The following is a 16,457-nucleotide window of genomic DNA, read 5'->3' as shown; positions in this document are numbered from 1 at the left end:
AAGATCAATAGGGGGTGAGGGAGGAGGACACTGCACTAATGCACACTGATCAGCATCAGCCGTGAAACCGTAAACCCTCGATCGTTTAATTCAGGGTTGGTTTACAGGTGGAGACCCTCGCTGGTGCCATCCTAGAAGATGATGGCGATTGTAGACGAGCAGCAGAATAATAACAGGGTTTTCCTTTGCTGGGGAGGAGACTGCCTCCAGAGGATGGTGCCGTCTGAATCAAACCATCCTTGACCTCTAAAGTTTAGGACCCACAGCAGTTTTTGAATTTTAACTTTGCTTTATTTGTATATTCATACATATATTCCCTCTGTCTGCCGTTTTTAACATGTTTCGACCGGGATGTATTCGTTGTCTTGAATGCACCCTTGTCGGACTTCATTGCCCACAATGCACCACTAAAGGACGAAAAGTAAACGTCCAAGGTCCAAATCGTTCCTACCAGAAAAAAGTGCTAATGAGTGAACTATAAATGCAGATACAGGTGGGCCTGGTTGTGTGTTAGTGTTTCGTGTTCAGCACAGAGGCCTTGGACTGTTGTTTTGTCAGCGCTACTAACCAGCTCGTCGTCTTCTTCAGGTAACACGACGAAGTGCTGCAAGTACACGGAGCCATACTGTTAATTAAAGGTGTTGGCAAAAACAACAACAATAGTAAACTCTATTTTAAAGAGACGAACAGCTCACAGTACTCTGGGGCAGAGGTAGACCACTGTTTTGAGTGAGGCATGTTATTTTGCAAGTGCTCGACTTGCCGTTTTTTGTTTCTGTTTTTTAAATGACAGTATTTTAATAAAAACGTTTTTTAGTGACTATAAATGAGAGCCTGCTTCACAATTTTCACTGTTCCCCTTTGGCAATGCAGTTTTCTTCTAGTATGACCTCTCACCTTGCCAGGAATTACACAAACGTGTGTTTAAATATGCTGCTAACTAGCATTAAAGTCTCTGCACTCTGCAAGAGCATGGAAAGATTTCAAAATAAGAGCGTCATACTGGAGAAAACCCGTTTGAATACATGACAGTCCCAATTTAAAAAAAAAAAAAAAAATCTTATTTGTTTTTATTTTGTATTTCTTTTCGCTATTTATCTTACAGACAATCAGCATGGCAGAGTCGAAAAGAAAGGCAGAGTTGCTGCCTGAAGATGTTGGCACGGATGACTGTCTGACTTCATACACTTACATCTACAGTCCGGATTTACTGAAGTGAGCATGAAAATATGTGTTTCCATCAGCACGTGTGATTTAGTCTCTTTCCTGACCGTTACATGGGGTGTACTGTATTTTACAGAGACCAGGTTGCTTTTATCACAGGTGGAGGATCTGGAATCGGTCTGCGCATAGCTGAAATCTTCATGAGGTGAGAAGATATGCCTGCTCATCTCTGTAACAGCCAAACCTGTTGCAGAAATGTCAGTAAAATATCACATTGAACTCCGACAACATTGTTATTATTGATCTGTGTACGGTAATGTGCAGAGGTCTCGAGCAACCCCTCAATTTGTTATATTTTGCTTAGTTTAGTCTAATCACAGTTCTCCAGGCTTTCTCAAGGTCTTTGAAAGGGTTTCTTTGGACATTGGCTCCTGTCTCACTCATTTTCAGTCCACTCCTTGCACCAGACCATTTTCTGAAGGATGTTTTTAAGTGTTTAAGCCACTTAACACTAACCAAAGGTAGTGATTTTTGTTTTTTGCTTGAATGATTCAAACTAACGCAATGAAAGTTGTCTATACATAATGTACAACTTGGCAAAGAAGCAACTTTAAATTGTATAGCCTTACTAGCAGCCTGTGCAAAAAAACATGATATGTTCCCATTTCCTTTTATTATTAGCTGAAAAATTGGCACATCTCAGCATGATGTGCAGTATGTCCTCAAAAAATTTGAGTAACTGGAGGATAAAGGATGAAGTGGTAGATGAAAACCCTGTCTACAGCAAATGAACGGTATCTAAAAATCCAGCAAAGAACTGACAAAGGACCAGAGAGATGACCCTTCAGTTCATTCTTCTACTGTTTAGCCTTAGTGGAAGGTTCAGTGGTTTCAGTGAAGGGGTGGCTGTCAAGAAACCATTTATAAAGAAGGGCAACTGGGTGAAAATGCCAAGGTATTCCTAATAACACAAGAACTAATCTGAAAATCAGGTGCAACAGGTCTGATGGAGTGATGAATCCAAATTTGACAATTTTGGTTCCACCTGTCAATTGAGTAGAAGGTCAGGAGTGTCTACACTCATTTGTAAAGCAAGGTGGAGCCTCTGTCATGGCTGGGTGCTGTTTGATACAGTGATGTTGGCTAGACGTCGAAACTAATGGAGTCATGAACCCAGAAAATTGCAATGAGCTTTTGAACCAGCTAGAAAGTGTTTGATTAACATTTTAATGTTTCAGTTTTACAATGATCCCAAACACACTGTGAATGCAGTTTGTTTCCTTCTATGTTATCAATAAATCACTGCACTTAAGCATTTTCATAGCAAAATACACAGAAATGAGAGAGGGCTCAAGTGAGGCTCACTCCATGCTACATTTGCCTAACCTTGTGCTCTTCTACCCTTTGTTACCTTGCACTTGTTGTGCTGTCCCTTACTTTCCATCCTACCTGCCTCATATCTACCTTTTTTATTTATGGATTGATGATCTTTTCCTATTCTGATCGGCACAATGCAGCATGTGTTCTCTCTGCAGTGTTATACATTTTCTCTGTCTTCCAGGCATGGCTGTGACACAGTGATTGCCAGCAGGAACTTAGACAAGCTCAATGAGGTTCCCTCTTCCTACTGTTTCCACAATCATAGAAGATCCATTATATAACACCAAGACGCCAGTGTTAATGAATATTTATCCCTAGGCTGCTAAAAAGCTGTCAGCTGTGTCAGGGCGGCGCTGTCTTCCACTGTGTATCGACGTGAGGCAGCCCGACAGCATCATGGCTGCTGTGGATGAGACCCTGAAAGAGTTTGGCCGTGTGGACATCCTTGTTAACAGTATGTGATGCCTCGTGCACAAGGAAGAGCTTTATATATCTCATGCATCTTATGAAAAAAAAAAAAGGGGGGGGCACCCTGCCACAAACAATTCCTTACCTTTGCAATCTGACCACTGAATGTCCAAAATTTTTTTTTTTTTTTTTTTTTAAAGCCAAAATAAGTGCAAATGTACTCTGTTCAAAGGTCAAGTGTGAAAGGTTTTGGTTTAATCATCAACCTTCCTGATACTTTATCTCTTTATCTTGTATTTTTACCCTGTTGCATCACTGCAGCATGATTAAGTGTTAGATCCAGGTCATCTGTGCAAACTGATCTTTATGTCAGCAATTAGGCACTGCAGAATTCTTTGCCTTGGAGTTGTCATAATTACTGTGCTGGTTTCAATCACAGATGCTGCTGGGAACTTCCTCTGCCCTGCTACCGCACTCTCCTTCAATGCCTTCAAGACCGTTCTGGATATAGACACTTTGGGTACATTCAACACCAGCAAGGTGGTTTATGAGAAGTGGTTCAAGGTATGGCGCTCGTTCTGTTTGTGTGATGCAGTATTTCTGAGCTCTGCTTAAAGAGCCACAAATGCAGTTGTTGATAATGCTTTATCTGCTGGAACATCAAAGCCTTCAATAAGATTGTTTTCCTGCGATACGTGCTAGTCACCAGAAGAGGGCAGTGTACATTAAATTACTTATTGCATTATGATTCACTCAGGATCATGGTGGCAGCATAGTCAACATTTCTGCAACGCTTGGATACAGAGGACAGGCCCTGCAGGTGCACGCTGGCTCTGCCAAAGCGGCAAATGGTGAGAGTTTTTGTGTTTGTGTTGTGTAGTGATATTAAAATCCAAATCTAATATCTCTATGCTGTCTCTCTTGTACCCAGATGCCATGACCAAGCACCTGGCTGTGGAGTGGGGGCCCAGTGGAGTGAGAGTCAATGCTGTGGCTCCAGGTCCTATCTCTGGGACAGAGGGCTACCGCAGGCTGGGTAAACACTGAGCTGAAATAATGATCCGTCAGTTTAAGGGATCTACATTTGATCTTATAAAGTCTAAAACAACTTCAGGCAAAACACTGATACTGTTGCCACTGCAGAGGATAGCATGCATATATTTGATGCAGGCTTCTGCTAGAAACGAGCATTTATTCCTGATTTTGTCCATTTTTCCACTGCAGAAATGGTTTTTGTACAAAGTCACTCTTTGGGATGAGCTGCCTCTGCAGTGTTAAATCTACAGCATTGATTCTTATGGATACTTCAGATTAAAAGCCCTGAAGAATTTCATTTGGCTAGAAACACTCTGTAAATCATGTGCACCAGCATGATAAATTAAATTTTTAGTTAAGGGAGTATGATGTTTATTATGGTGCAATGCTATATTTGCTGTATCCAGTTAAAGGAATTCTGGGAAGTGTCAGAAATTGCTAATTAGGTAAAGCATATTCAGGCACATTTTTATAACATATTTTATCTTAGAATTCTTTAAAAAAATCACTACCTGATGATGATGATGATGATGATGATGATGATGATATCAATCTTTACAAAATTATTTAAAAGCATGAGCTCTTGAGGTCACCTGAGGGCTGTTGGGTCAACACAAACATAAAAATACTGTAACCATGGTGTATAAGTGTAGCTTACATCATCTGAGGATGCTCGTTTCTTCTCAAAACTTTCAGGTGGTCCTAGAGGGGAAGCTGCTGGTGCTTTCCAGTCCATTCCTTTGCAGCGAGCTGGCAACAAGACAGAAATGGCCCACTGCGCTCTCTTCCTGGCCAGCCGGGCGTCGTCTTACACGACTGGAGCCATCCTGGTGGCGGATGGCGGGGCCTGGCTGACCTCAGCCAACGATTTCTCCATGCTGTTGGGTATAGCTTCCTCTAAATCTGCTAAACTCTGAACGGGGGCTCTCCTTTCCTCCTCCTGACGCCTCCCCCCCCCCCCAGGTGTGTGGGAGGAGGTGAAGAGAGAGTACAACTAGGAATGTGATTGTGCTGTTTTATGTTGCAGGAATGCAGTGAAACCTGTAATAATTGATGTGTATGTTATTGTCTTTCAGGTTATTGGTCAACTGAACAGAAAAGAGACAAGTAATTGCTGAAACAAAGAAATATTGCAGCCATCTGTAGTACTGAAATGCTACGTGTACAGTATTTGTAGTTTATGTAATCCACTGGTGCCTTAAGTCAGTATTGAAACTCATGGAGTTGAACACTAATGTACTATATTTGCTGTACTATAGTAGTTTACAGTCTCAGAAATAAAAAAAAATACTTTATTACAAATGACCAACTTTTTTTTTTCTCTCCATTCCACTGCTGTGTGTAAGTGTGCATTTAATGAAATCATGTTAAATAAAATATTTGCCTTCTATCTAAGGGTGCTGTTTGTATTTGTAGTCAAAAATCAGGTAACCGTTTCACCCCGTCAGATTGTGCCTGCAGCACGGAGCAAACTTTTAATTTTAAGTTACAACTGTTTAAGTTTGGGTCTTCATGGCTGATTCAAGGGGAAAAAATGATGCTCATACAATTATTTTTTTTTGAAAAGTCCTACATGGCTCTAAAGGCTTATCCAACAGGTGAACACAAGGTCAGTAGGTGGGGAAAGAGTTTCTGAAGCACTCTATTTAGTAAGTTTTTTTTTTTTAATATTAATGTTTTTAAAACTGACTAATGTGTAGTGACTTAAAGTCTTCATCAAGGCCTGACAAATGCACCATACCAGCAATTATTAGTGTGTGTGTGTGTGCGTGAATGTGCACACCGATTCACAAATTTAACGACCAGCTAGATGAGGTATTCACAGTACCGCTGAGAGTCAGATGGGGGCGCCAAAACATTACTTTACATCCAATAAACAATTCTCCACAATCGTTTGTAATTTATAAACATAATTATATAGGTTAATATGTTGTATGAGGAATATTTGTTTTACCCAGACAACCGTGCAGCCTGCTGACTCTCGCTGATCACGGCACTCTGATCTCTGTATAATGTGGAAGCTCCTCTGCTGAACCTTAACTTTGACCTCTGTGTAAATAAACATGAGTGCGGACCAGTGTTTTGAAAATTGGCTGTGGGTTTTCCAAGCAAAGAGAAGACAGAAAAATAAATCCCAGTTGGTGGCTGCTCATGATGCCAGTGATACTGCGGGGTGTTTAGTACGCGTGCGTGAAACGTCAGTGGTGTGTATGCGGCTGGAGGAGGAGGAGGATGGGGCACTGCTGATGCTGATGCGAGAGCTTTCGGCGTCTGTAATCAACATCGGTGGCCTGACTGCCAAAACGATGGAGTTTCTTGGCCTCATTTGACACCCTGTTGGTTTCACTGTGGTCATCAGCGGGGGACGCTGGCGCAGGTGTGCTTTTGAGGACAGCGGAGGGATTTGAGGAGGGAAAGAAAACGGTTTCGTCTCGTCACCCGTCTGGCCTGGCTTCTGAGGGACACAGGTGGACCGCCGCTGGAAAACGGCATCAAAATTAGGCAGTGATATTTTACTGCGAAGAGGACGACACTTGACGTAATTACCTTTTGAACCCAGAAGCTAGCATTTTGGTATTGTTTTATCAAGAGAGGACGAGAGTTAAGCTTGAGGGGTTTTTTGGTGTGTTAGCCAGCTAATAGGCTAATTTCGTTAGCAAGCCTGTTAGCAGCTTCCCCGACCAATGGCACGGGAGAAGTGGGATGCTCGAAGGAGGAGTTAACAGTAGTTGCTGGCTTAAATTCATTTGAAGGAAAGACGGTCGGTGACACATGTGGGAAGCCGCTTTGCAACCACAGATTTGGCGTTAACGTTTTACAGCTTGGTGTTAATTCAGCTTCGAGTAACGCTGCTTACGTCGCTTCCCTCCGAGGCGATTGATAAGATTAGATAATCGGCTAATAAGGCTAATGTTGACAAACACTCTTGACCTAACGCGTTAATTCGTAACTCTAGTGTTTCATATCATCTCGCTGTCAGAGATGCTGTAAAGTCGTGTGCTTGTCGGTTCAGTTTCGAGACGTCGTTGAGCAACTTTCAGGCCGCAAGTGAAGCATGCTGAAGCTGGAACATCTGACAACTACCAGGAGCGGACCTGCCATGGCAGAAAGGGATATAGTGAGTCCAGACGCATTTCCATCAGCACCATATTCAGTAAGGCCAGGAAATCAGCATGATTTCTAGATTTAGGTAATGCTGTTCTCGAGATGTGGGTGGCAGCCACTGAATTTAAAGTCAGAAATAGAGGCTGAGTCTTAGGCGTTTTTTCTAAACCTGCATATGTTCTTAAAACTATTGTAGTTTATACATCGTAAAATCACAATATCTGATAGCATCTTTTAAATGATAGAGGTGGAGAGTGCTTGTGGGAGCTCTCCACACTTGACTCATAATTTCACTGAGATGTGCTGTGCCATATAGAAGCATGGCATTAAAATTGAAGGACTGGATCTTGACAGTAGTGAGATAAAAATAAATAAATAGATACAAATCAGCAGCTTTCATAGGTTTCCAAAGGCGAACAGCCAGCATAAATGGAGCCGACAGTTGTGTCTGGGCCTTTGGGGCACACGCAGTGGGAGCCAGAGCAGCCATTTCCTCTTGGATTTGAAACACTGGATTCAGACAATGCAGGTGTGCCCTGTCAAAACAAGAGTGAACAGACGGGTTTGGACTTCAGGAATGGCGACCAGGACAACATATCCCAACAGAGTCAGAAGGAAAAGGATTTAGTAGACAACCACCTGAATGTCTCAAATCTTTCTTTTGGAGATTTGCAATTTGAGGGAGACCACACCACTATCTCCCAAACCTTTCTCCACAGTACTCACATTAAGGATTTGTCTTGCACAGAAAAAACAGAGGGACTTGATGAAATTGACTGCACATTGTCCTGGCTATTTTCTCCCAACTTTGCTGATGTGATTGGAAAAAACTCTGCCCAAAAGGAGCTGACTCTTAAACGGGATTCCCCTCTGGAGGACTTAGAAGTCCTCAGTAGTCAGGTTGCGCTAATAACCCTCAGCGTGCCATCATCTCCAGTGAAGACTGATACAGGGGATCCATTTTTGCTAGTAGATCTCTCAAATGAACATTCTGCTCCCAGCTCAGAGTCTTCAGGCAAGTTAAACCCACAGGGTGTCAGTGAGGAGCTGGTAAAGGTGCCATGTAAGGAGCAGGCCGACCTCCCTCCCTTACAGAGCAGGGAGACTTTGTCACCTGAAATTGGAGACAAAGGTTTATTCCCTGATCAAGTGACCGATCTGCCTGTAACCAGTAGCGCTACCCTACAAGGTTTACCTGAGAACTGCCTCCTTCATAACACACACAGCACACCGCTGGAGTGTTTTGAAGGATCTGTGCCTTTGTTGGATTTAGACGTTCCAGATTTTGACAGCAGCCTAAGCCTGTGGCCTGCCAGTGCTGCCTCTGTTATCTACACAGGAACTCCATTAGATGTATCACCAGAGGAGTCAGAAGTGGTACATGAAGAAGCTGCTGTTATTAGAAATCTTACTTTGGAGCAACAAGGTGAGAATGACCTGCTTGCTCTGGGTTTATTAAACGAACCTTCATCACTGACACTGCCTCTGGCTGAAGATGCCATCATCCAGGGTGATCTCAGCAGTCAGAGTTCCTCTGTGGAAAACGCGCCTAAGGATTTGATGGAAGAAAAAATCTGTTCTGAAGTAAAAAATCAGGGGAATGAGGCAATGGCTTTGGATCCGTGCTTGACTGTTGAAGAGGTCCACGATGACGAATCTTGGGACTTGAAACCCCAGGAGGGTGTGCGGAATGAAAGCAGTCCAGCAGCTGAGGAGAGGCTGGCCGACACTACACAGCTCCAGGGTTCAGGCTGTGACGAAGTGGCCTCTTTTGATTTTTCAGTTCAGGATTTAAATACAACTTCTTCTGAGCCTGAATGGACTAGTGAGCAGGCCGTGGAGACGATCTCCCTCTCCAACATGGTGGTAGATGACTCACTGCCGATGGTCTCATCTGTGAGCGCGGGGGAGGAAGATGTCTCCCCTCTGAAAGCTGTGTTCGATGCTTTAGACCAAGATGGTGATGGGTTCGTCCGCATTGAGGAGTTCATGGAGTTCGCCGCCGCCTATGGGGCCGATCAGGTGAGAAGCGTCGTTTTCCTTTACTCCTTCCATTTTTGAGCAGGCAGCTTCTTTGTACCGTATGTTGGGTAAGATTCAGTGTAACACAATAAACGGCTCCATATATGTAAAATCTTTAGTATTGATTTTTAGCAGGAACTTGGAGTGCTTCCTGTAAAACACTGGTAATTAAATCAATTACAATCCATCTACTGAAGACTGTCTCATGTCTGTGTTTTAGAATGTGTATGATCCAGATCTATTTCAGATTTATTATTAGGAGTAAAGCAAGTCAAATGGCAAAATGTGGTCATTTCTCTGATAGGTTTTTGTGTGAATGCTTAAAACCTTCATACAGAGATGAAAGCTGGCTTGGGTTATATTACCATGTCACGTAATGGAGTGGTAACTTAACCCCTGCTGAGATGCTGGTATGTTTCTCTGCAGTTTCCAACACTTAGTGTAATAGACAATACTGAAAGTGCAACTTATTATGAAAACCATGCCTGGATTAGTTTGTCATCTATCTTCAGTGAGTGTTGAAAGGCCAGGATTTGTTTTTCTCTCTCTGCCCAGATAAATCTGTTAAACATGCTGTCTGTAATGAGTTATGTTAGGCCTGAAACTCCATATGTCAAATGACAGAACACTCACTTCTCTATTTGTATGCTCTGTGGTTAGGGGATTACCCCTTGTGGTATTGCTGCTGTGTCTCTCTGTACCCATTAGCCTCACTGGTTTGATGTTATCTTCCCCTTTACATTAGGTATTTAGTTTTATTTCCACAAAAATAGGCCTCTCTGTCAAGAGCACCTAAGTGAGTATACGTTAATATTAGAATTTTAACATGATCTTCTTTAGCAGTTAATTTTTTGATATGTATATATTTGTACTTCAGGATATCAGCATGAAAATAGTCAGCTCAAAAGATGTAGGTCAAAAAATAATGATCAAGCACAAAAACCGATTATTTTGCCCTGTATCAGACAGCTGATGCCGCATCTTGGATGCTTCTCTATGTCCTGGCAGAAAGGAAAACCACCAACTCCCTCCCACAGCCTGTGTTGACCAGATTTGGGCAACAAGTTCATTTCCGCTACTTTAACCAGCTTGTTTTTAACACTGTGAACCTTTGGTTGAGGATTGGTACCCCACACACACACACACACACACACACACACACACACAAAACGTGATGCTTGCTCACTAATGCTTTTTAATCCCTTCTTTCTCAGTTCAAAGCACCTCTATTGCCACCGCTCTGTCCCGTGTCTAGCCATAGGTATCTGCAGCTCTCCAGGCAGGGAATTGTGAAGGATTAAGATTTAAATGTATTTTCCTGAGTCAGAGGGACTTCATGCTTTGGGTAGTTCACCAGCCGCTGATGACCTTGTTTTGAGTTGCACCTGCTGATTGAGAGAGTGCTAAAGTTGACACATCTATGACACTTAGTTTTTTTTTTTTTGTTTGTTTGTTTTTTTGTCCAGAGGTGTGATCTGCTTTACTGTCATTTCCTGCCAAAAGGTGCTAACCAGATTGTGCAGTTTGATTACTTTTTTGTTTGTTTTTGTTTGTTTTCATTGTGTTAGCTATCCGATATGTGGTTTGCAAGAGCTCCATGAGCTAAATGTGCCCTCAGAGGAGGCTCCTCTCAGATTTCTGTCCTTTCCTGAGCCCAGGGAGACAAAAGTTTAGGCGTGCTTGTTATTTCTGACCTTATTTTTTTCATTTAGAGTTGTCGAGCAGTCAGCAGACAGACTTATCTATAGAATGTGTGGAATGTTTTAAGCATGTTACCTTTAGGTGAGTTTATCATTCATTAGCTCACACAAGGATCTGTAGAAAAGTCAGCTCTGCTTCAACAAGGCAAACATATTCACTTTATAATTGTTTCTTTGCTGAGTGTTAAGTGTTTTTCTCCTCTCATATCAGTACGTACCACATATAAATGTGCTTTTAGTATTTGACTAAGCCTTTCCCTGATATGTCCTTGTATTTCAGCTATCTGGAGATAAAAGCAGTTTGAATAAGCTCTATGCCTGACAGAGTCCAAATGGGGAAATTATGACCAGGGCCATGGTGGTAACACAAGTGTTTTAATATGTTGGTTCAAAAACCACAAGGCAAAAAGTAATACAGATCCATAAAAAAAAATGCCCATTGAGAATTTATGATAAGCTCATCATGTCATGTTTGTTATGTCATAGTTTAGCTGGCAGCTGGGACTGTAACTTGGGTTCCTCTTTGCAAATACCCCCGACACCTGATAAACAGCAGGAAGGTATTCATAAGACATTTGCATGAATGTTCAGATGGCATTCGTATGCTAAGCATGCAAATGTTTCCTCTAGAATTATTCCAGGATGTGATACCGACCATAATCGCACACAAATGCAGTGTATTGCGAATAACATGAAAATATGGAGGGGAAACACTGAGCAGCAAATGTCTCTCTGCAGTAGTGAATCCACTCTATGAAACCTTTTTGACTATTTAAAAAAATTAAAAATAAATGTCCTGTCTGGCAGGTCTTAGTATTGAGCTATTGAAAAGACTTTTCTAACTCCCACTCACTCTCTGGTTTTGACCCTGATTCTGCACAAAAGCCACACTGAACTTCATTGAGGTTGGGACTCTCTTCTGAGTCGACATCACCAAACCTACTTTGGTCAGCCTCCCTCCCATCACCCACTGCTGTTATGCGCCACCCCTCTAATCCTCAGTGGAATGCCCCAAGCCCTGAAACATCCCCTCTCTTTAGTTCCCTTTTGTTTTCATCTGTGTTTTATTTACAAAGACTACTTATTTATTTTCATCCGAACCTGCCAAACTTATGATTATGGCTATCAAAGTTTCGTTTGGCAACTGACTATTGCGAAATCCCCTTTAGGAAACAGTCTCACCAAAGGGTATTCTTCTCCACGGGGTTATGCACAAAAGTGGTCTGTGTGGAGGCGGTCAGGCGTGCCCCGGCACTGATTAGACACAAATGGAGGAAAGAGAAAAGCCACAGTGCTTTGCTCCGCTGAGCAGTGGAACTGTTGAGCTGCATCTGACTTTTTATCTCAGTCTTTCCGCTGGGTCTCAGGGCTGTACATCTGTCTAAAAAAAAAAAAGACACTGTAAAAGCTAAAAATGTAAGGTACCTTTTAGAAACTGAAGACAGGATTAACACAGACACAAATAAACATGAGAAGTGCTTAAATCTATTTAATACAAAATCTTTCTGGAAAATAAGTGTTTAAAGAAATGACTTTTCAGAGAGATTTTGTATTAAATAGATTTGTTAAGTTGTATGAAATGCTGACATATTTTGTTCCATAGAAATAAACTATGTTATTGCATAATATGTTATTGTATCAGGCTTAAAATGGTAAAACAGGTCATATAGAGAACACAGCAACAGTCAAAACGAGGACGATGATAAAAGTTATGTGACTCTTAGAAGAGGATAATCTGATTTCTTTGCCCAGTTAATAGGTTGATGCAAAAATGAAATCACATTCACCTTTCAGTTTTTAGGTTAGACCTAGGAATAGCCAGCAGGCTCCACTAACAAGACCTGAGGGGCCTGGCACTGCTGTACAGACTTAACAGCTGAAATGTAGGCCATGGACAGTTTCCACAGGATAGTAGCTTAAAACTGATCTGGGAGCTTTGGCACTGGAGGTTTTTACAGTAGCGTATCCTACTCGGCTCAGTGGTGAATTTTTTTTTTTTTTTTTTTTTTTTTCTAATGCCACAGAAACAATACCCAAAAGCTGTTCTTTGCTTTTTATATCAGACGTGCAAAAAAACGTCACTGAAACCACTGATGCTCGTTAACTCCCCGCTCACACCTCAGTTTTCTCGCCTTGCCCAGAAAGAGGTGTTTGTGAAGAGCTGCGTGGAATAAAACTGTTTCCTCTCAGCTGTGATGTTGTGACGTGGAAAAAGCTTCAGTAAAACACCTTACGCTGACCTAAAGCACTTTTTTTTTTCTTTTTTTTTTCATGGACTTTCATACATGAAATCACTTACTGTTTTGTGGTTGTGTTTTGAAGTTTTTACAGCACAGCTGTCACCGTCTCATTTTGTTTAGTTAGAAATGTTCGAAAGTGGGTGGAGTGTCAAGTTATCAGGTAATTCAGATAACTTCTAATTTTGCATGCAAATAAAATGCTAGAACTTCTATCATCAAAGGAGTGTTTTTGTGTTTTTGCATGGTCTGTTACAACAACCAGCAGACAGGCATTACAGCCTACAGCCTTTCTGTCAGTTAAAGCAGACACTCCTGTAAAATGTGTAATTTTAAGCCTAAATACAATGTAAATGGATGAAGTTATAAAACAAGTTCACCCTTATGAAAGGAGTAATAACCTATGGAACCTAAAAGCAGCAGGCTGGTTATTTATGCTGTAGAGGTGGGAAAGTTAATCTCATGCATTGTAGGTACTTTGTGCATTTAAGAAAGAAAAAAACATGGACAAAGCCACTGTGATGCCTCAGGTTTTGGATTCCACATTTTGAAGCGTCAATGTTAGCATTTTAGCTGTTGTAGCACATAGAAGTTACTATATATGGATGAAAGGTTGCTAAGCTATCAGCTAACTCTAGCAGACTTGGTTAGCAAGCTGTATTCATTAACTGTGTAGGGTGCAGTGAAGACACAGTCTGTGTGGATTGACTTTTGGTCATTTAAGGAACTGCAGTTTTTCGCACTTGTGCTACGGCCCTTGAGGTCCTACTATTGATCAGCATTTCAGACAAAAAATACTTTGCTGTATTCAGTGAGGATTGTCCCTGCTTTCATGTGACTGTGCATAGTTGTAGCACACATGTGTTATGCTGGCTATACCCAGCAGTTTGTGCTGGATGTTAGGGCTGTTCGATATAACGATATATATCGGATGACGATAGAAAAACGTCTATCGTTTCATTTTACGCTATCGTTTGTCTTGTTTGAACAATAAATTTAATACACCAATAATTTTTCATTATTTTGATGGTCACTGTAGTTGATATTAATTTCTATCCTTCTGTTTTTCTTATATTTAATATAACTTTTTAGTACAGACGGACAAGCGCTTGTTTTTATGCGTTGTCGTTAGCAACAACGACGGTAAACCTTTTTCGTGTCCGCTTTTTTTTTTTCCAATAAACCTTTGGGGAAAACCTCAAGATCCTGTTGAGACTTTTCAAAATAAAGAAAATCTGTCTTTAAAGATGCAGAGTTTAAACCTAGAAAAGCAAAAAGAGCAAGTCAGGTGCTGTAAAAAAAGACTCAAACGTTAGAACAGACTTTTTCCCTAGCTGGACGCTGTGTAATTGATGTTGCATGTTGAACTTAACATTGCTGCATGAACTCTTATTTATGCATCGAGTTAAAACACTCCCCTCTCTCACCCAGTACAGCTGGATGGAAACTTCATCAAACCCAGATCCCGACATTCACAGGCTTGACAGAAAATGTTTTATTTTGTGAGTTATAACGTTATCAGCCTCTTTAGTAGGAGCTCAGTATTGCTAAGAAGATCAAGTTATTTTTATGTGTAACTGATATAAAAAGTGTTCCAGAGACGCCACGCACAGAGCGGCAATCCCTTTAACATGTTCACACTCTGTGCTGACGTTCTCAAAGAAGAAGTGATCCCAAACCACAGAAACCTCACATGAAGCTGATAATCCCATCCTTCTGTTTTTGTTGTTATTGTTACATGCTTTAAAGCATGCTGTAATAATAGGCACGGATATTTTTTATTTTTTTTTTATTTTTTCTGTGACATTTTATGCTCAGAGGGTGAGATAATTTTGCTGATAGCTAAAGTTAAATCTTTGGAAGCCAGATAACCTATCCAAACAAGCCCTCTTGGTAAATTAAAAAGAAAAAAAAAAAAAAAAAAGCTATAAAGCTAACATCCTTATAAACTTGTCCAGAATTCAATAAAGTGAAACTCTTTACATCTGCGATAGATGATTTTTCTTCTCAAGCTCTAAAGTGTTTTATTGGTGACTTTCTGCTCCTGTAATCAAAAATGGAGCTTGTGTAATTGTGCTGTTAAACTGTCATATGAGTTGAATGATCCTGAGTATGACTTCTTAACAGTTTTATGAAGCCCACAGCAAAAATACTGCCCTGTTATTTTGAATGCAGTGTGCTTTTCCCACTGAAGTCAGAATGCAAACATTGCAGCTAAGTAGTTTGTCGTTCTTTGTGGAAAACTTCTCCTTATGTCAGTCATTACATATCCCTGAGCTTTTATGATGTCAGTGTAGTGAAATCTTTCTTGTTTGTGTCCTTCTTTAGGTGAAGGATCTGACCAAGTTTTTGGATCCAAGTGGGCTCGGTGTCATCAGCTTTGAAGATTTGCCAGGGTGGAATCTTGCTGATAGCAATTAAAGGTGAGTCCAGACGCATCTCAAACAAGCCCTCTTGTAAACTTGTTCCTTAGGACCCACTTGGTCTGTTTGTTCCTTATAAACTTGTCCAGAAAAATCTCTTGAGCCCCCATTTCTTTAGATGATTTGTTTTCAAAAGCAGACTAAAGTGTTTTAGTGGTGAGTCTGACCTGTAATCAAAAATGGGGTTTATTTATTTATTGTGTGTTAAACTGTCACAATAAGTTGAATGATTCAAGTATGACTTAAAAAGCCCCCCAGAAAAAATAAAGCCCTGTTATTTTGAATGCCAAACCTCAACATTGTTGAAGCAGTATGCAGTGAACATTGCAGCTAAGTAGTTGAATGTCCTCCAAAAAGGCTGGACAACTATTTATGTCAGTAGTAGTAAATCTACCCTAAGAATCTCCTAAGAGACTTGATTTAGAAGAATAGAGTTCAATTTTCCTAGCAGAATGTAAGGATCTGACCAAGTTTTGGAACAAGTGGGCTACTGTATATTTATGCTTTGTCTGAAATCCCAAACTATATTTATCTGGGCATGGACAGCTTCACCTTTCAGCAACTGGCTCCATCTCTTTGATTTATCCAAGCTGTAAATATTATTGTCACATCCACACATCTGTTTGCTCAACACTTGATGGTACAAAATCTCTTGATTTTCCCAAATGTCTTTTATACTCTTATTAATTCAGTTCTTCCTTTAAGCACACTTATGTCCGTCCTGTTCCACTTTAAAACCTGCTTCATACTTGGGCACACATCATTAGAGATGGCATCTTGCATCCTTTAGTTTCTCATTCAGATCAGACACAACTCCTAATCCTCTCTTCGTGGGTTTGTTATAACATCAAAATCAAATCTTATCCAAATATTAAATTAACGTTCACATTTGCTCATAAGTGGACATCAATTCAAAGTGAAATTGCTTCAGAGAGTGCTGGGTGTGTGGTGATGTCATTGCAGCAGTGAAACTGATGCCTCAA

The 16,457-nt window shown here is 40.9% G+C and overlaps 2 protein-coding genes across 3 annotated transcripts; both read left to right on the top strand.

Annotated features, from left to right (window-relative positions):
• The first annotated feature begins 283 nt into the window (after positions 1-283).
• decr2 (2,4-dienoyl CoA reductase 2, peroxisomal) lies at positions 284-5,377 on the top strand. Of its 2 annotated transcripts, none has more exons than XM_039615980.1 (10): positions 284-588; positions 1,106-1,215; positions 1,301-1,369; positions 2,726-2,777; positions 2,863-2,998; positions 3,392-3,516; positions 3,710-3,803; positions 3,884-3,988; positions 4,684-4,950; positions 5,064-5,377. In XM_039615980.1, the coding sequence occupies exons 2-9, from the start codon at positions 1,115-1,117 to the stop codon at positions 4,902-4,904; spliced, it is 903 nt and encodes a 300-aa protein (XP_039471914.1). In that variant the 5' UTR covers positions 284-588; positions 1,106-1,114; the 3' UTR covers positions 4,905-4,950; positions 5,064-5,377. The 2 variants fall into 2 exon arrangements, with proteins under 2 accessions (XP_039471914.1, XP_031595249.1); XM_031739389.2 differs by having other exon boundaries at positions 285-588; positions 4,684-4,872.
• Positions 5,378-6,222: 845 nt separating this feature from the next.
• On the top strand, positions 6,223-15,472 carry LOC120441517 (rab11 family-interacting protein 3-like). Its single transcript, XM_039616800.1, has 2 exons — positions 6,223-9,114; positions 15,380-15,472. Exons 1-2 carry the CDS (start codon positions 7,522-7,524, stop codon positions 15,470-15,472), a joined length of 1,686 nt encoding a protein of 561 aa, XP_039472734.1. The 5' UTR covers positions 6,223-7,521.
• The last annotated feature ends 985 nt before the right edge of the window (positions 15,473-16,457 follow it).

Source organism: Oreochromis aureus, linkage group 8 (assembly GCF_013358895.1).
Source record: "Oreochromis aureus strain Israel breed Guangdong linkage group 8, ZZ_aureus, whole genome shotgun sequence".
Classification (NCBI taxonomy): domain Eukaryota; kingdom Metazoa; phylum Chordata; class Actinopteri; order Cichliformes; family Cichlidae; genus Oreochromis; species Oreochromis aureus.
The sequence above is the reverse complement of the archived record's forward strand: the minus strand, read 5'-3'. Positions and strand labels throughout refer to the sequence as shown.

Bases quoted from the DNA above. Each gene is read 5' to 3' on its own strand.
- decr2 (XM_031739389.2), top strand. From the start codon at position 1,115: ATGGCAGAGTCGAAAAGAAAGGCAGAGTTGCTGCCTGAAGATGTTGGC. The intron at 2,999-3,391 runs GTATGTGATGCC...TTTCAATCACAG, and splicing joins TGTGGACATCCTTGTTAACA to ATGCTGCTGGGAACTTCCTC. The intron at 3,989-4,683 runs GTAAACACTGAG...CAAAACTTTCAG, and splicing joins AGAGGGCTACCGCAGGCTGG to GTGGTCCTAGAGGGGAAGCT.
- LOC120441517 (XM_039616800.1), top strand. From the start codon at position 7,522: ATGGAGCCGACAGTTGTGTCTGGGCCTTTGGGGCACACGCAGTGGGAG. The intron at 9,115-15,379 runs GTGAGAAGCGTC...GTCCTTCTTTAG, and splicing joins CCGCCTATGGGGCCGATCAG to GTGAAGGATCTGACCAAGTT.